Source organism: Loxodonta africana, chromosome 14 (genome assembly GCF_030014295.1).
Source record: "Loxodonta africana isolate mLoxAfr1 chromosome 14, mLoxAfr1.hap2, whole genome shotgun sequence".
Lineage (NCBI taxonomy): Eukaryota > Metazoa > Chordata > Mammalia > Proboscidea > Elephantidae > Loxodonta > Loxodonta africana.
In genome coordinates, this window is record NC_087355.1 from 10084036 (window position 1) to 10103886 (window position 19851).

General features: G+C 43.7%; 1 protein-coding gene across 7 annotated transcripts in view; it reads left to right on the top strand.

Annotated features, from left to right (window-relative positions):
* The window catches only part of CHD7 (chromodomain helicase DNA binding protein 7), a 226510-nt gene extending 206951 nt beyond the window's left edge, over positions 1–19559 (top strand). For 5 of the 7 annotated variants that reach the window (XM_064267725.1, XM_064267724.1, XM_064267727.1 and 2 more), the window contains 6 exons: positions 1332–1559; positions 1810–2253; positions 13256–13477; positions 14880–15020; positions 15198–15302; positions 17681–19559. In XM_064267725.1, coding sequence (XP_064123795.1) covers positions 1332–1559; positions 1810–2253; positions 13256–13477; positions 14880–15020; positions 15198–15302; positions 17681–18598 — 2058 coding nt within the window. In that variant the 3' untranslated portion in view covers positions 18599–19559. The remainder of the gene's footprint in view (positions 1–1331; positions 1560–1809; positions 2254–13255; positions 13478–14879; positions 15021–15197; positions 15303–17680) is intronic. The other 2 variants (XM_064267728.1, XM_064267729.1) reach the window with 2 other exon arrangements.
* Positions 19560–19851: the final 292 nt, after the last annotated feature.

Genomic DNA, 19851 nt, shown 5'->3' on the forward strand with positions numbered 1-19851 from the left:
TAAAAACTGTAGATCCTTCTTGTTGTTTTTAAAGAATGATTTAGGACAGCTTGAAGAAAAGAAGTTTGTAGAATACTTTTCTAATAATATAGAAAAAGTGACACGAAGAAGAAATAATGAGAGGGAGAGCTATTTTTGTGGTGCCTGTTCCTTGTGGCTTTTTAGGTTCCTTATCCACGTCGACCAGTGTAGTCTGGATTACTGCTTCAGCAGACTCAACCATTTGCCAGAATAAAACGTGTGGACCTTTAAAGCTCTTTGTTTTTATCTATTTATTTTTATCTGAAGCAGAACTTCAGGACATAAGACAATGTCATGTATTTGAAAATCTGTCTTCTTGAGAGAAGGAGGGTAGGTTGTTGGCCCATTTGCTCCAGCATTTTGTGGGATAATCCAAATGTAGTAATCTGTAACGAAAAGCCAAGTCGAAACTACTTTTAAGGCTGAGTAGCATAATTTTATAATAAATCCCTACGTAATTTGGGTCTGTTTTCAGAGTGGAAGCTAATCACCCTAATCACCATAAAAAAAAAAACAGCAGGGCTTTAGCAGACGCCTCCCAGCCTGTCTTCTGCAGTGTTGATTGTTTAAGAAACAGGGTGAAGTTGTTGACTGAAGAATGTCCCGTCAAAGACGTTTTTTCTCTGTAGTTCCCTTTGGTTCCCCATTGAGGCTAATGTTCCTGTCTGGGTACAGAAGGGAGTTTCGCAGAGCAATCAAAAGGTTTATGGTAGCATGTACTTTTAATCTATGGACCTCGGTCTGAGAGCTGTAATTAGAAATTTTAATGTACACGCTTCAATGAAATTTGAAGTGATAATAGGTAGGGGATGCAAATGACATTCATTAGGTGTTCCTAGGTTGGCGCTCATTTCATAATGCTGGACTTTATTAATAGTGACGCTAATCACGTCCCACTTCCTGGGACAGGCTGTGGGCCAGCCTGTGGGTCTGAAGCGCCCCAGCGGCAAGAAGCTAAAGGCAGAGCTTCCATTGGCACGTACTAGTCTTCAAACAAAAGTTACTTTTAAAATATGGGAGTGTTGTGGAGTCGGCTGTTCTTGAATATGTTTTCTCTTTTATGTGGTTAAATGTTCGTAATTGAAAAATAATTAAGTTTTCTGTATTGCGTACACCTAAGACCTGCTACCAGAGCAAAGCCGTTTTTTTCGTGGGTTTTATTTGCTTGTTTGTTAGATTTCCTTTTGCTTTTTATCCACCAATTTACTTTTAAGCCTTCCATGCTATTTAGTCTCTGGCTGGCTAAGTTCATCCAGGAGCTTTAACTAGGTCTTTGTAACAGTTCCATGTGACTTGTCTTCTCCCTTCAGGATCGAGTCATGATAAACCGATTAGACAACATCTGTGAAGCGGTGTTGAAAGGCAAATGGCCAGTCAACCGGCGCCAGATGTTTGATTTTCAGGGGCTCCTCCCTGGCTGCGCACCCACCGCTGTGGACAGCCCTCTGCAGAAGAGGAGCTTTGCGGAGCTCTCGATGGTCGGTCACGCTAGCATCGGGGGTAGTGAGGACATCACAGCGTCTCCTCAGTTATCAAAAGTGAGTCTCCATGATGTCTTTGGCATAAAGGCAAACTCTGTAAATCTTAACCCAGTTTGGAGGTTTGTGTGTAACTGGTTCCACTGAGAAATAAGGGAGCTACTGGTTCTTCAGCTTTATCCACTTCTGTGACTTCTCCCCAGTCACAAATATTTTATTCCTTAGGCTTTGTTTTTTTTATTTTTAAAGTAGCCATTATATCAGATACTGCTTTGGCTCACTGCAACTCTCTTTTGGAATTTCTCCATAGGAAGACACGCTCAGTCTATCAGTCCCACGACAGCGGCGGCGGAGGAGGAGGAAAGTCGAAATTGAGGCTGAAAGAGCTGCCAAGCGACGAAACCTCATGGAGATGGTTGCCCAGCTGCGGGAGTCTCAGGTGGTCTCAGAAAACGGACAAGAGAAAGTTGTAGATTTATCCAAGGCCTCAAGAGAGGCAGCAAGTTCTACCTCAAATTTCTCATCTCTTTCTTCAAAGTTTATCTTGCCTAATGTCTCCACACCAGTCTCTGATGCCTTTAAGACTCAAATGGAACTGCTCCAGGCAGGCCTGTCACGCACACCTACGAGGCATCTGCTGAACGGCTCCCTAGTGGATGGAGAGCCTCCCATGAAGAGGAGGCGGGGAAGGAGGAAAAATGTGGAGGGCCTTGACCTGCTTTTCATGAGCCACAAACGGACATCGCTGAGTGCAGTAAGTCAGGGGCCCCTGCACACACCGTGGGCCAAGGTTGCAGCGCAGACTGGGTGTCAAAGCTGGCTTCTTGCGCTATTGAAAGAGAATTACAGTGAACAGAGCCGTGGTTCTGAGCTGGAAAATTGTGCTGATCATCGATACAGACCACTAAGCCTGAACCAAGTGTAGCTTGAGGATTTATTCTTTTCAAGGTTCTGATATATTGATTGCTTTCGGACAAGTGGCCCAAAGCAGAAACACATTTTTCTGAGCCTAAGATTGTTGTCTCTGAATTTTTGAGGTGGAAATAGCTTCTGCTCTTAAAAACACTGATTTGCTTTGGGCCCGGCATCTATTAGATTATGTAAATGTTTAGGGTTTGACTAGGAATTGTGTGCATATACCCAGCTAGGGATGCCAGATGTCCCGACCTTCAGGAAAACTAGGTGTTTTTTAAAACCTAGACTGGAAAAGGGCTTCTGTCAGTTTAGGTTTGAAAGAAATGTGTATGCTGATGAATTTTAGTGTTTTCTTTTCAAATTCAAAGGAAATGCATGTGGTGTAACCAAAATAATTCTCTTCCCTAATCTGCTACAACCATGCCATCTAAAACTGTTGCCTACCTCGCTGAAGGCAAAGATTTTACCCCAAAGAACGTGTGTTCTTGTTAAAGGATCACTCAGTACTAAGGTTCCTGACCTTTTCAGTGGGAAACCCCAAGTCCACAAGTCGCCCAAGAGTGTTGACTTGTCTGGCTGTGAGGCAGATAGGGTACTAGGGTACCTCCAGAGTGAGCCCCAGTGGCCTTTCCCTTGGGCAACAAAACCCAACACAGTTTGACAGTTTGCAATTCAGGGGAGATGATTGTTTGAAGTGTTTTTTCTTATACCTTCCCTATAATTATTTGCCTTGTTTTCTATTTCTTGAAACTAGAGAAAGGTTCTTAAAGGGATAGGAAGCTCCATAACTTCAAACCAAATCAGCTGCCATGGAGTCAGTTCTGACTCGTGCCAACCCTGTGTGTATCAGGGTAGAACGGTGTACCACAGGGTTTTCAGTGGCAGAAGGAGTCAGTTCTGACCCGTGCCGACCCCGTGTGTGTCTGAGTGGAACGGTGTACCACAGGGTTTTCAGTGGCAGAAGGAGTCAGTTCTGACCCGTGCCGACCCCATGTGTGTCAGGGTGGAACAGTGTACCACAGGGTTTTCAGTGGCAGAAGGAGTCATTTCTGACCCGTGCCGACCCCGTGTGTGTCCGAGTGGAACGGTGTACCACAGGGTTTTCAGTGGCAGAAGGAGTCAGTTCTGATTCGTGCCAACCCCACGTGTGTCAGAGTGGAACGGTGTACCACAGGATTTTCAATGGCAGAAGGAGTCAGTTCTGACCCGTGCCGACCCCGTGTGTGGTTCTGACTCGTGCCGACCCCGTGTGTGTCAGGGTAGAACGGTGTACCACAGGGTTTTCAGTGGCAGAAGGAGTCAGTTCTGACTTGTGCCAACCCCGTGTGTATCAGGGTAGAACGGTGTACCACAGGGTTTTCAGTGGCAGAAGGAGTCAGTTCTGACCCGTGCCGACCCCGTGTGTGTCCGAGTGGAACGGTGTACCACAGGGTTTTCAGTGGCAGAAGGAGTCAGTTCTGATTCGTGCCGACCCCACGTGTGTCAGAGTGGAACGGTGTACCACAGGATTTTCAGTGGCAGAAGGAGTCAGTTCTGACCCGTGCCGACCCCGTGTGTGGTTCTGACTCGTGCCGACCCCGTGTGTGTCAGGGTAGAACGGTGTACCACAGGGTTTTCAGTGGCAGAAGGAGTCAGTTCTGACCCGTGCCGACCCCGTGTGTGTCTGAGTGGAACGGTTTGTACCACAGGGTTTTCAGTGGCAGAAGGAGTCAGTTCTGACCCGTGCCGACCCCGTGTGTGTCAGGGTAGAACGGTGTACCACAGGGTTTTCAGTGGCAGAAGGAGTTAGTTCTGATTCGTGCCGACCCCACGTGTGTCAGAGTGGAACGGTGTACCACAGGATTTTCAATGGCAGAAGGAGTCAGTTCTGACCCGTGCCGACCCCGTGTGTGGTTCTGACTCGTGCCGACCCCGTGTGTGTCAGGGTAGAACGGTGTACCACAGGGTTTTCAGTGGCAGAAGGAGTCAGTTCTGACCCGTGCCGACCCCGTGTGTATCAGGGTAGAACGGTGTACCACAGGGTTTTCAGTGGCAGAAGGAGTCAGTTCTGACCCGTGCCGACCCCGTGTGTGTCTGAGTGGAACGGTGTACCACAGGGTTTTCAGTGGCAGAAGGAGTCAGTTCTGACCCGTGCCGACCCCATGTGTGTCAGGGTGGAACAGTGTACCACAGGGTTTTCAGTGGCAGAAGGAGTCATTTCTGACCCGTGCCGACCCCGTGTGTGTCCGAGTGGAACGGTGTACCACAGGGTTTTCAGTGGCAGAAGGAGTCAGTTCTGACCCGTGCCGACCCCGTGTGTGTCCGAGTGGAACGGTGTACCACAGGGTTTTCAGTGGCAGAAGGAGTCAGTTCTGACCCGTGCCGACCCCATGTGTGTCCGAGTGGAACGGTGTACCACAGGGTTTTCAGTGGCAGAAGGAGTCAGTTCTGATTCGTGCCGACCCCACGTGTGTCAGAGTGGAACGGTGTACCACAGGATTTTCAGTGGCAGAAGGAGTCAGTTCTGACCCGTGCCGACCCCGTGTGTGGTTCTGACTCGTGCCGACCCCGTGTGTGTCAGGGTAGAACGGTGTACCACAGGGTTTTCAGTGGCAGAAGGAGTCAGTTCTGACCCGTGCCGACCCCGTGTGTGTCTGAGTGGAACGGTGTACTACAGGGTTTTCAGTGGCAGAAGGAGTCAGTTCTGACCCGTGCCGACCCCGTGTGTGTCCGAGTGGAACAGTGTACCACAGGGTTTTCAGTGGCAGAAGGAGTCAGCTCTGACCCACGCCGACCACGTGTGTGGTTCTGACTCGTGCCGACCCCGTGTGTGTCCGAGTGGAACGGTGTACCACAGGGTTTTCAGTGGCAGAAGGAGTCAGTTCTGACCCACGCTGACCCCGTGTGTGTCCGAGTGGAACGGTGTGCCACAGGGTTTTCAGTGGCAGAAGGAGTTGAGTTAGTTCTGACCTGTGCCGACCCCGTGTGTGGTTCTGACCCGTGCCGACCCCGTGTGTGTCCGAGTGGAACGGTGCACCACAGGGTTTTCAGTGGCAGAGTTTTCGGAAGTCAATCGCCAGGGCTTTCTTCCAAGGCACCACTGGGTGCATTCATCAGCCTTTCAGCTGTAGTTGAGCACTTAATCGTTTGTGCCAACCAAGGATTCGTTCAGTAACTTAAAGGGGAATGAAAAGACATGGCTGAGTCGAAGCCCAGAAATCATAACCTAGCATTCACTGAAATTCGTTTGACTCGTGTTGGTGCTGGTTCTGACCCATCATGACCCTGTGTACAACAGAACGAAACACTGCCCAATCCTGAGCCATCCTCACAATCTTTGCCATGCTTGAGCCCGCTATTGCTGCTGCTGTGTCAGCCCATTTTGTTGAGGGTCTTCCTCTTTTTTTGCTGACCCCCTACTTTACCAAGCATGATATCCTTTTCTGGGAACTGATCCCTCCAGATAACATGTCCAAAGTGTGTGAGATGTAGTCTCACCATCCTTGCTTCTAAGGAGTATCCTGGTTGTACTTCTTCCAAGACAGATTTGTTCGCTCTTTTGGCAGTCCATGGTATATTCAATATTCTTTGCCAACACCACAATTCAATGGTGTCAGTTTTTCTTTGGTCTTCCTTATTCATTGTCCAGCTTTCACATGCATATGAGGTGATTGCAAACACCATGCCTTTGGTCAGGCGCATCTTAGTCCTCAAGGTGACATCTTTGCTTTTCTACACTGTAAAGAGGTCTTTTGAAGCAAATTTGCCCAATGCAATGCACCTTTTGATATCTTGACTGCTGCTTCCATGAGTGTCAGTTGTGGATCCAAGTAAAATGAAATTCTTGACAACTTCAGTCTTTTCTCCCTGTATCATGATGTTTATTGGTCCAGTTATGAGGATTTTTGTTTGACTCTTAGTGCGGCATAACTAAAACTGAAGCATCCAAGTAGTTAAAAGTAAAATTTCAAAATTGATTACCAATTCGTCAGTCATAATTAAGGTCATTTTTGTTGGTCGTAGGATTATCATTAGAATCTTGTAAAAATACACCTGTTGGTGGATCAGCGGTGACTGCTGTTCCAGAAGTTTTTAAAATGCCATTTTTAGTTGTATGGTCCTCAGACATCACTGTTGATGAGCCTTCCTGCTTGAAACCATCCTAATACTCTGATAGATTTTGTTGACTGAAAAATCCTTTCTCCATAAACATCAACAAATTGGGGAGTTTCTACAGCTAACACCGTTTTCATATACTACTGTTTTTAGTTTCAGAGTCTTTTCTGATGTCCATTTTGGCCTTTTTATTTTTTTTCTGTCTTTTTAATGACCTTTTGCTTTTATCATGTATGATGTCCTGATGTCATCCCACAACTTCTCTAGTCTTTGGTCATTAGTGTTCAATGCGTTAAATCTGTTCTTGAGATGGTGTAAGTTCAGGTAGAATATGTTAATCAACTTGGCTTTTGTGGATCTGTTTTAATTTTCTTCAGCTTCAACTTGAACTTGCATATGAGCAAATGCTGATCTGTTCCGAAGTCAGCCCCTGGCCTTGTTCTAACTGATGATATTGAGCTTCTCCATCATCTCATTCCACACATGCAGTCCTTTGGTTCCTGCGTATTCCATCTGGCAAGGTCCACATGTATAGTTGCTGTTTATGTTGTTGATAAAAGGTATTTCCAATGAATAAGTCATTGGTCTTGCAAAATTTTATCACTCAACCTTTGGTGTCATTTCTGTCACTAAGGCCATATTTTCCAGCTACCAATCCTTCAGTGTTTTCAACTTTTGCATTCCATTCACCAGTAATTATCAATGCATCTTGATTGCATGTTCAGTCAATTTCAGACTGCAAAAGTTGGTAAAAATCTTCAGTTTCTTTATCCTTTGGCATTAGTGGTTGGTGTGTGATTTCGAATAATAGTTATATTAACTGGTCTTCCTTGGATGTGTATGGATATTGTCCTATCACTGACAGTGTTGTACTTTAGGCTTGATCTTGAAATGTTCTTTTTGATGATGAATGCAACACCATTCCTCTTCAATTTGTCATTCCCAGCATAGTAGACCATATGATTGTCCAGTTGAAAACGGCCAATACCGGTCTATTTCAGCTCACTAATACTTAGGATGTTGATGTTTATACATTCCATTTCATTTTTGATAACTTCCAATTTTCCTTGATTCATACCTTGTACATTCCACGTTCTGATTATTAATGGATGTTTGCAGCTGTTTCTTCTCATTTCGAGTCATGCCACATCAGCAAATGAAGGTCCTGAAAGCTTTACTCCATCCATGTCACTAAGGTCAGCTCTACTTTGAGGAGGCAGCTCTTCCCTGGTCATATTTTGAGTACCTTCCAACCTAAGGGGAAGGGGCTCGTATTCTGACACTATATCAGACAATAATGGTTGTCAGAAGAGACTGTGAAACTTGCTTTTGAATGTAGAGTAGCTGAAGCGAAAGGGAGAAATGATGAAATAAAAAAGCTAAACAGAAGATTTCAAAGGGCAGATCAAGAAGACAGAGTAAAGTATTATAATGAAACGTACAAAGACCTGAAGTCAGAAAACCAAAAGGGACGAACATGCTTGGCATTTCTCAACCTGAAAGAACTGAAGAAAAATCCAATCCTCAAGTTACAATTTTGAAGAATTCTGGGGTCAAAATATTGACAATGCAGGAAGCATCAAAAGAAGATGGAAGGAATACACAGGGTCACTGTACCAAAAAAACTTGTCGACATTCATCCATTTCAGGAAGTAGCATATGATCAAGAACTGATGATACTGAAGGAAGAAATCCAAGATGCACTGAAGGCATTGGTTAAAAACAAGGCTCCAGAAATTGATGGAATACGAAATAAGATGTTTCAACAAACAGATGCTAGAAGTGCTCACTCATGTATGCCAAGAAATTGGAACACAGCTACCCGACCAACTGACTGGAAGTGATCTATATTCATACCCATTCTAAAGAAAGGTGATCTAATGGAATGTAGAAATTATCGAATAATATCATTAATATCACATGCAAATCAAATTATGCTGAAGATAATTCTAAAACGGTCACAGGAGTACATCACCAGGAAGCTGCCAAAAATTCAAGCCAGATTCAGAATAGGACGTGGAATGAGGGATATCATTGTTGATGTCAGATGGGCCTTAGCCAAAAGCAGAAAATATCAGAAAGATGTTACCTTAGTTATCTAGTGCAGCTATAACAGAAATACCACAAGTGGGTGGTTTACGCAAACAAATTTATTTTCTCACAGTTTAGAGGCTAGAAGTCCGAATTCGGGGTGCCAGCTCTAGGGGAAGCCTTCCTCTCTTTATTGGCTATGGAGGAAGGTCCTTGTCTCTATTTTCTGCTTCCTGGTTCCTTGGAGATCTCCATGTATCTTGGCATCTATCTTACCCCACACCCTATTCTAACCTTCTCCATTAGAGTAACAAAGAGGACCCATTCTCAAATGGGATTATAACCACAGGCATAGAGGTTTGGATTTACAACACATTTTTTTGAGGGGCACAATTCAGTCCATAACAGATGTTTACCTGTATTTCGTTGACTATCCAAAGGCATTCAACTCTGTGGATCATAACAAATTATAGATAACATTGTAAAGAACGGGAATTCCAGGACACTTAATTGTGCTGTTGCGGAACCTGTACATAGACCAAGAAGCAATCATTGGAACAGAACAAGGAGATACTGTGTGGTTTAAAATCAGAGGCGTGCATCAAGGTTGTATCTTTTCACCATACTTATTCAATCTGCATGCTTAGCAAATAACCCAAGAGCCTGGACTATATGAAGAGGAACACAGCATCAGGATTGGTGGAAGACTCATTAACAACCTTCTGTATGCAGATGACACAACCTCGTTTGCTGAAAGCTGAGAGGACTTGAAGCACTTACTGATAAAGATCAAAGACTACAGCCTTCAATATGGATTTTACCTCAACTTAAAACAAAATCTTCACAGTTGGACCAATAAGCAACACCATCATAAACGGAGAAAAGATTGGAGTTGTCAAGGATTTCATTTTACTTGGATCCACAATCAATGCCCATGGAAGCAGCAATCAAGAAATGAAGCTGGTCTTGGGGAACATGTATCTCATTTGACATAACATAGTTTATTAAAAAAATATTCTACATCCTACTTTGGTGAGTAGTGTCTGAGGTCTAAAAAGCCTGTGAGCAGCCATCTAGGATACTCCACTTCCAGGGTACTCCACTGATCTGACCCCTTTGGGAGCAAGGAAGAATGAAAACTAAAGATACAAGGGAAAGACTAGTCCAAAGGACTGATGGACCACATCTGCCATGGCATCCACCGGACTGAGTCTAGTACAACTAGATGGCGCCTGGCTACCACTACGGACTGCTCTGACAGGGATCACAATAGAGGGTCCTGGACAGAGCTGGAGAAGAATGTAGAACAAAATTCTAGCTCAAAAAGACCAGATGAAGAACACCAAAGACACATGGTAATTATGAGCCCAAGAGACAGGAAGGGCCACATAAACCATAGACTACATCAGTCTGAGACCAAAAGAACTAGATGGTGCCTGGCTACAACCAGTGACTGCCGTGACAGGGAACACGACAGAGAACCCCTGAGGGAGCAGGAGAGCAGTGGGATGCAGACCTCAAATTCTCAGAAAAAGACCAGATTTAATGGTCTAACTGAGACTACAAGGACCCTGGAGGTCATGGTTCCCAGCTTCTGTTAGCCGAAGATAGGAACCATTCCCAAAGCCAACTCTTCAGACAGGGATTGAACTGGACTGTGGGATAGAAGATGATACTGGTGAAGAGCGAGCTTCTTGGCTCGAGTAGAAACATGAGACTATGTGGGCAGCTCCTGTTTGGAGAAGAGATGAGAGGGCAGAGGGGGTCAGAGTTGGCTGAATGGACACAAAAACAGAGTGGAGGGAAGGAGTGTGCTATTTTATTAGAGGGAGAGCAACTGGGAGTATATAGCAAGGCGTACATAAGTTTTTGTATGAGAGACTGACTTGATTTGTAAACTTGCACTTAAAGCACGATAAAAATTAAGGAAAAAAAAAACAAAAAACATGCTGACCTAACAGAGACTGGAGAAACCCTGAGAGCGTGGCCCCCAACCATCCTTCCAGCTCAGTAATGAAGTCACTCCTGAGGTTCACCCTTTAGCCAAAGATTGGACAGGCCCATAAAACAAAATGAGACTAAAGGGGCACACCAGCCCAGGGGCAAGGACTAGAAGGCAGCAGAGAAAGGAAGGCTGGTAACTGGGAATCCAAGGTAGGGAAGGGAGAGTGTTGTCATGTTGTGGGGTTGTTAGCCAATGTCATAAGACAATAATGTGTAGTAACTGTTTAATGAAAAACTAGTTCTGTAAACCTTCATCTAAAGTACAATAAAAATGAAAAGAAAGAAAACAATGTATTGCATTGAGCAGATATGCAGAAGACCTCTTTAAAGCGTTGAAGAGCAAAGTTGAGGACTAAGGTGTGCCTCACCCAAGCCATCATGTTTTCAGTCACCTCATATGCATGGGAAAGCTGGACAATGAATAAGGAAGACTGAAGAAGGATTGACGCCTTGGAATTGTGGTGTTGGTGAAGAATATTAAATATACCATGGACTGCCTAAAGAATGAATAAATCTCTGGGAAGAAGTGCAACCAGAATGCTCCTTAGGAGCAAGGATGGTGAGATTTCATCTTATGTACTTTGGACATGGTATCAGGAGGGACCAGTACCTGGAGAAGTCCATCATGCATAGTAAAATATGGGGTCAGCAAAAGAGAGGAAGATCCTTAAGGAGATGGATTGACAAAAGTGGCTGCAACAGTGGGCTCCAGTATAGCAAAGATTGCAAGGATGCAGAGGACTGGTAGTGTCTCATTCTGCTGTATGTAGGGTCGCTGTGAGTGGGAACAGTGTGTTTAGTATTTGGGTCACAGCTCATACTTCTCTGTGGAGCAGGCGTCAGGAATTAGTTGTCAGTGAGACCAGGTTCACCTTTCCTTTTCCAGACAAAATCCTATGAAACCTAACACTGACTTTATTCATTTCACATATTTTAAGCCACTGCTAAGAATTTATTGATTTTATTTTTCCAAAGTCACATTTAGCAACCCAGCTCAGGTCTAATAGGACTGCTAATCGATGTTAGACAATGTATCTTTAAATTGCTATTTTTACTATCAAATGCTGTATGTAGGGGATTCCCCATTTGATGGTTTGGAGGGTGAGTGCACGCACGTTAAATGCAAGGAAAACACTGATTAGTCTCTAAGTAAAGTGAGTTGTGAAGACGTGCTTAAGGTCGGGAATGTTACATGTATGGAACAGGACAAATCCTATAAGTAAATAATGTACCATCATTGTGTGTGTGTGCTGTGACCAAGGCATGACAGGGGGACTCTGTGAGCCCAAAGGAAGGCCGGCAATGAATGGAGGAAGTTGTGGAAAGAAAATTGATAAAGTTTCCCTAGAGATGTTAATGGAGCCCTGCTGGCACAGTGGTTAAACGTTTGGCTGCTAACCAAAAAGTTCGCGGTTTGAATCCCCCATCTGCTCCTGGGAAAACCTACAAGACAGTTCTACTCTGTCCTATAGGGTCACTGTAAGTTGGAATTGACTCCACGGCACTGGGTAGAAATGTTAACACTTAGGCTAAGTTTTGAGGATTGGGTAGGGATTAGCCATTTGAAAAGGGTGGCATGGGAGGGAGAAAGGTGAGGCCAAGGTTTAGTAGAGGTGAGATTGGAGATCAGGCAGGATCCAAACCACGAGGCCTTGACTACGCGCTCAAGAACTTGGATCTTAGCCTGAAGGAGATGGGGATTCAGTCCTTGAAGTCGCTTGAGTAGTGGAATGATGTGATGTAATTTTTTTTAAACTGTGTAAAGCTGCATTTTAGAAAACTAACTCTAGTATGGAAACCCTGTGGTTAGGAGCTACAGCGCTAACCAAAAGGTTGGCAGTTCGAATCCACCAGGCACTCCTTGGAAACTCTGTGGGACAGTTCTACTCTGTCCTATAGGGTCGCTATGAATCAGAATCAACTCGATGGCAACGGGTTTGGTTTTGGTTTTAACTCTAGTATAGCAGTGTGGAGGTTGGATTGAAGAGGGGTGGAACTGGAGTCATGTAAGAATGTTGCAGTAATACAGGTGAGAACTGAAGAAGGCCTGGGCAGTAGGGATGGAGAAATGGGTGGATATAAGAGGTGTTTGGAGGTGGACGTAACAGAATTACCCAGTGGCTGGGTGATGGTAGAGTGTAGACTTCAGTAAGAGTTGATCTTGTCAGTGTTGCCACACATACCTAACACAAGATATTGCACTACCAACAACACTGTACTGTGTGCAGAGTGTTGATGATTTACTTATAAACTAGCTTTTGGAACAATCCTTTAAATAATTTATCTTTAAACAATTTAAATAAATTTAAAAAATCTTTAAATAATTTATCTTTAAAGATAATTTAAGTAAATTATCTTTAATGATATTATTCCAGGATCCCCAAGAGGGGTTGAGTAGTCTTCCTATCGTGTATATCAAGCTCAGACAGATGATGCCCATGTTGTATTCATAATGGCTTGCTTAGGGTTTCAAAGAATGGAGATAGGATGGACTGTGAACTTTCTAACTCATTATGATATCTGCCGTGTGAAGAATAATATTACAAGTTTCTCCTTCTAATTTAATAGCTGTTCCAAAACAGATATTGCCTTAAGAAACTTCCTTTTTAGACCAAAGATCCCTTATGCTAGGATAGCATTTTCTTGGGGTAGGACATTGTCAGAGTGTCTCTCTTAATGTGAGAATTCAGACCATTGTCAACTCTCTGCAGGAGGATGCTGAGGTGACCAAAGCTTTTGAAGAAGATATAGACACTCCACCAACAAGAAACATTCCTTCTCCTGGACAGTTGGACCCAGACACACGGATCCCTGTGATAAATCTAGAAGATGGGACTAGGCTGGTGGGGGAAGATGCTCCTAAAAATAAGGATTTAGTTGAATGGCTTAAGCTGCATCCTACTTATACTGTTGATATGCCAAGTTATGTACCAGTAAGTATTTCAGAGTTTGGAGTTGGAAGGAATCCCCAGAGGTAGTTCAGTTCCCTCTCCCACATGACAGCGACATCCCTGACAGTGGTCCCCCTGCCTTTTGCTTGAACGTCTTGAACCTTTCACAGTTTTTCTTCATTGTATCTTTTACATCGCTGTTGTTGTGTGCCATTGAGTCAATTTCAACTAATAGTGACCCCATGTGACAGAGTAGAACTGTTCCCATAGGGTTCTCTAGATTGTAATCTTTTCAGCAGATCACCAGGTCTTTTCTCCCATGGAACCTCTGAGTGGGTTCCAACCGCCAGCCTTTTGGTTAGCAGCTCCATGCTTAACCATTCTGTCACCAGGACTCCTTACATTAGAAAGACTAAGATTCTAGACTGTCCTACTGAGGGGTAGCTGTAAAGTTATCCACAGATGGTTACCATGCATCTACTTACTCTTCTTCTTCCACCAAACAAACATGGTTTCTTCAAGAATTCTTCATATGGCCTGACTTTCGTGTGTCGTTGTTATTGGGATAACACCCTGGAATGTGTTTTAATTGGTCTCCAGACAAGATCTGACCAGCAGAAAGTACTTCAAAGCTGTTTCCTCCTGAGATTTGACCAGTTAATTCAGCCCAAGGTTTTATTAGCTTCTTTTTAAGCAACTAAATAACACCTGTGCTTTATATTAAACATTTGACATTTAGTATCTCCAGATATTTGTCACATAGTGTTTGCTAGCTAAGAAAACTAATCTTTTATCGCCTACGCTTATGTGATTGATTTTTAAAACTTAAACGTAAGATTTTACGTTTTACTTTATTGAGTTCAGCCAGGTGTCCTAAATGCCGCCTCCTGCAAAGATGCTCTTACCCCTTGTGTGTGTTCTCCTTACGTGCAGTTTCATGTTGTCAGATGTGATGTCGTCTCTGTGTTCATTTAAGTCACTGACTAAAAAAAAACCAAACCCTATAGGGTGGCTACGAGTCGATTCTGACTCGTAGCCACCCTATAGGACAGGCCAGAGCTGTCCCATAGAGTTTCCAAGAAGCGTCTGGTGGATTTGAACTGCCAGCCTTTTGGTTAGCAGCTGTAGCACTTAACCACTATGCCACCAGGGTTTCCAAGTCACTGAGTAGAAGTTAGTAAATATACATTGAAAGTGGCCCTTAAAGATGCCGTGGCTTGGTTAAACATTAGAAGAAGAAACCTTCAGTATGGTTATTGACAGACAAAAAGAAAAGCAGATTCTCAGGGTGGGTGGGAGTTTTTCCTTTCAAAGAAAAATAAGATTTCCGATAATTAAAAAGAGCCTTGAAACTTCCATAGTAATCAAAAATGACCTGACTGTTCTCTTTGTCAGTTACATAGGAAAGAATATGTGCTAAATAGACTTTTTTTTGTTTTTGCAGAAGAATGCAGATGTGCTGTTTTCCTCGTTTCAGAAACCGAAACAGAAACGACATAGATGTCGAAACCCTAATAAATTGGATATAAACACTTTGACAGGAGAAGAAAGGGTGCCCGTTGTCAATAAACGAAATGGGAAGAAGGTAAAATGGAAAAGGGAATTCGACCTCTATGTGATTTCTTAACCCAAAAAGAAATGTTTTTACCTGCCATAATTTTTAAGGAAAAGAATCGTGTTTCTTCCAGAATCTATATCTATCTATCTAGAGAACAATTTGAGTTTTTTTTTTTTTAATTGTTTTTCAAATGTTTCTCCCCAGATGGGTGGAGCAATGGCCCCTCCGATGAAGGATCTACCCAGGTGGCTGGAAGAAAATCCTGAATTTGCAGTTGCCCCAGATTGGACTGATATAGTTAAGCAGTCTGTACGTACAAACTCCACATTTCTATCAAGAATGGTATCTCTACAGAACTTTTCTGGAATTTTTTCATTATTTTCCATTGCCCATTAATTCTCCCATTGTAAGAGTTGTTAGCTTTAGAGAATTGACAGTAATACAGCATCTTCATACATGATTAAAAATCATCATTTCATATATCTTTGCACCATCAGCCCAAAGTGGGTTGGTAAGAAGACTCTGTAGGCTAAGTTCAGAGTGTTGGAGGTAGACTTACCACGGGGAGGAACACCCCATGTAAGCCTACTTAACATCCCATCTGTGGAATGGAATTTGTAATGATGGAGATCATGAGGATTGTTAACTGTGATTTCCAATTTTAAAACAAACAAATAAAAAATACAACATTGCCTCCTAAATTTTTTTTTCATTATTAGCTTCTTTTTAAAATTAATTTGTTAATGACAAGCTGATTGGTTCCTTTTCTGTTTGTTTAAATTATCATACAGTACAATTGACTAATTTTTCTTTCAGTGTATAGTTATGTGAATTTTAGCACATGTATAGATTCATGAACAGCCACCATAACCAGAATACAGAATAGTTCCATCACCCCAAAACTTCTCTTGAACTATCCTTTATTGTCACCCCCTCTCCCAGTCCTAAGTCCTAGCAACCACTGGTCTGTTTTCCCTCCCTAATCGTTTGCCTTTTTGAGAATGTCATATAAATGTAACCTTTTGAAATGGCTTCTTTCACTCTTTGTAATAGCTTTGAGATTCATCCAAGTTGTTGGCGTGTATCAAAAGCAAGGCTTTGAACTGGTTCTGCCCGGTTCAATCATGGCCAAGGAAGTGCCAGGGGAACAGACCCGAATTTTTAAAATTCAAATGAACCAGAAAGATAGCTAGAATGAGAAAAATTAAGGGCTGGAGCCCTGCTAGAAACTTAATGTCTAAGAGAACAAGGGCATCGTACACGTTGCAGAGCAACCAAATATCTTGCCCTTGGATTTTGAGCCCAGTCCAAAGCAGCGCTGCCCAGGTCAAAGATGGTGGTGCCCTGCTCAAAGATGGCTCTGCCCAGCTCAAAGATGGTGGCCAGCAGCACCGCTTTGAATGTGTGCGGCGCTCCTACAGTCCTGCCAATAGTCCAGTCTCACACATCAGGCTCCTGAAAGGGCTCGTTACACCTCTTCTGAGTTTCCCGTTCCAGGGTTTTGCCTTGTAATTTTTTCAGCTCTGGGTACCCTGCTGTATCTTCCAAATTGTAAAACTCCGTCTGTTCTTGTTTCAGTTTGTTGGCCATGACTGAACCGGTTCAAACCGATTCCAAGTCCTGATCCAAAGTTTGTTCCTTTTTATTCCTGAATAGTACTCCATTGCAGGGATATACCACAGTTTATTTATCCATTAGAAGACATTAGGGTTGTTTCCAGATTTTCGCAGTTGGAAGAGAGCTGCTATAAACACTGATGCACAGGTTTTCCTGTGAACAGAGGTTTTCACTTCTCTAGGATAGCTACTAAACAGTAATTTTAGTTTATTAAATTTTCTGTATCTCTCAGCTACAGTCTGATGCATTGTTTAAAGTTAATCATGGGTGTGGATCGCTTGACATTAGCCTCTGATAGAATAGCCTTTAACAAGTTTTTTTGGAGAAGGGATCCGGCATAATTCAATAAGCTAACGTAATACTAAAAATCAGAATTCTTTTGCTTTCATGAGTTTTATCATTGAGCTTTTAGGCTGGAAATGATCGCTTATGTATTTCCATTTGGAATGCAAAACCTGCATCAGAATTTTACATTCAGTACTGCTTGGGAAAATGGGTATGTGATTTACCCAAAGAAATAAAAGAAATAAAACGTTAGACATTTTAAATACTCCTAGTAGGAGTGCTGTAGTGGTACAGTGGTTAAGAGCTTGGCTGCTAGCCGGGAGGAGCCACTCCAGGGGAGACAGATCTGCTTGCATAAAGATTACAGCCTTGGAAACCCTATGGGGCAGTCCTACTCTGTCCTGTAGAGTCACTCTGAATTGAAATTGACTACACAGCAACAGTATTTGGTTTTGAGTATAGGTTTTGTTTTTTGGAGTAAAGGAGCCATTGAGTGGTGCAGATGATTAAGTCCTGGAGTACTAACTGAAAGGCTGGCTGTTCAGACCCACCCGAAGGCACCTTAGAACAAAGTCCTGGCAGTCTGCTTCTGTGCTGCTGTTGCACAGGCTGGTTGCCCTCCATCCCTACGGTGCAGTTCCCTGCACAAGTGGGGTCGCTGTGAGCCCCGACTTCACTGGAACTAACAAGTTGGGATATTGAGTCACAGTCTACATAAATCGTAGGTATGAACTTAAATTTTCATCAGCAACTTTAATACCGTTGTTGGCCTGTCTTTCCCCCAGGGCTTTGTTCCGGAGTCCATGTTTGACCGTCTTCTCACTGGTCCGGTGGTGCGGGGAGAGGGAGCAAGCCGAAGAGGAAGGAGGCCAAAAAGTGAGATCGCCAGAGCGGCCGCAGCTGCCGCTGCTGTGGCCTCCACGTCGGGCATCAACCCTCTGCTGGTGAACAGCCTGTTCGCCGGCATGGACCTCACCAGCCTCCAGAACCTCCAGAGCCTCCAGTCTCTCCAGCTGGCAGGGCTCATGGGCTTCCCTCCAGGACTGGCAACAGCTGCCGCGGCCGGAGGCGACTCCAAGAACCCGGCGGCCGTGCTGCCGCTGATGCTGCCCGGGATGGCGGGCCTGCCCGGTGTGTTCGGGCTCGGCGGGCTGCTCAATGCGCCGCTGTCGGCCGCCGCGGGGAACGCCGCCCCCGGCCCCGGGCGGGGCGACCCGGAGGACGTGGCTGCAAAAGCGGAAGAGAAGGGCAATGAGAATGACGACGAGAACAAAGACTCCGAGAAAAGCACAGATGCTGTTTCGGCTACTGACTCTGCGAATGGATCTGTTGGTGCTGCTACTGCCACGGCCGGGCTGCCCTCCAGCCCGCTGGCCTTCAACCCTTTCCTCCTGTCCACCATGGCCCCTGGCCTCTTCTACCCGTCCATGTTTCTACCTCCAGGCCTGGGAGGGTTGACACTGCCTGGGTTCCCCGCGCTGGCAGGACTGCAGAACGCCGTGGGCGCGGGGGAGGACAAGCCTGCCGACAAGGCCGAGGGGGCACCCTTCAAAGACGAGGAGACCCTGGAAGGCAGTGATGCCGAGGAAAGCCTGGATAAAACCGCCGAGTCCTCTGTCTTAGAAGATGAAATAGCACAGGGCGAAGAGCTAGACTCACTCGATGGGGGGGATGAAATAGAAAACAATGAAAATGATGAATAACCAGTACCAGTTCCAGTTAAAGTGTTTAAAACTTTTGACAAGTGGTAGTCCTACTGTTTACACTCACAGTTAATGTTCATACCTAGTTTTATAAGCTGTTCTGTAACATAGTGTAGCAAAAAAAAAAAGTCCAAGTCATGTTATACAGGTGTGTCAAAAGGTATCTTGGTCATTAAGTATTGTGCAGTGCATTATTTATTATCCCTAGGAGAGATGAAATTTGAGAGGTGATCATGTCTTTTTAAGGAAACTTACATAATGCTCTGCTTTTTTTTTTTTTTTCCTCCTTTTGGTACCATTGGTATTATAATAAAAGAGCAATTTGTAACTGAGTGGCACTAATGGAAGGAAGTGCTGCTTAAAGGAAGTATGAAGTTATATATTTAATTTTTTTAATTTTAATTTTTTTTTTTTTTTGCTGTGAAGGTCAAGATGAAATTTACCATGCATATCATACTTGCTCATGTTTTTCCTTTTTGACTGTATGGGGGTTCCCACACTTTTGCTCCAACACACACATACATAGACTCTGACAATCTCCACGTTAGTGTGAACGTCTCTGTCCCGAGACACAGCAATAAAAAGGCAGCTGTTGAATGTGAAGGGTCCCTTTGGAAATTTACCTACTGGGAGGGTTCTTGCCAGATAGAACTACAGTCCATTGTCTCGTGATATTGTAATGCACTGGTATAAGCAAATAGATGAGTAAAGAGTGAGAGAAGAGAGAATCAGGTACCTTTTTTAAATTAAAGGACTTTGTTACTTTAGCTACAAAGCTAAACAGCATTACCTCAGCTCTGAACTAGCCTTGAAGTTTACAGACAGGACTTTGTAAATGTATTGTTTTTTTCTTTGTTGTGATGTCCTTTTATTTTTTTCTTTGGAAACTGCTATCATGTAAGATAAAATGTAAATTGCTGCCAACTGTAGTAATGATGCTTTTAATAAAAGTGGCCCATGATATGCAGAGATGTAATTATAGAATGTAGTATGTAGGGGAACTGGTGTTCACTCTATTTTTTGTATTCGCAATAGATGCAAATACAGCATTCTGGCTTTTGTACAGTTTCTTGATATATCCTCTTCTACTAGATGAGCTGTTAGTAATACCCTAAACGGATTGTCCTCAAACTGGACAGGAAGAGAAACCATGAATTACCTTCACAGAATTCTACTCCAGATATCACAACAGAGAAACACACACAAAAACCTCCCATTACGCCCTGAAAAGGGCATGAGACTGAGAATACGTA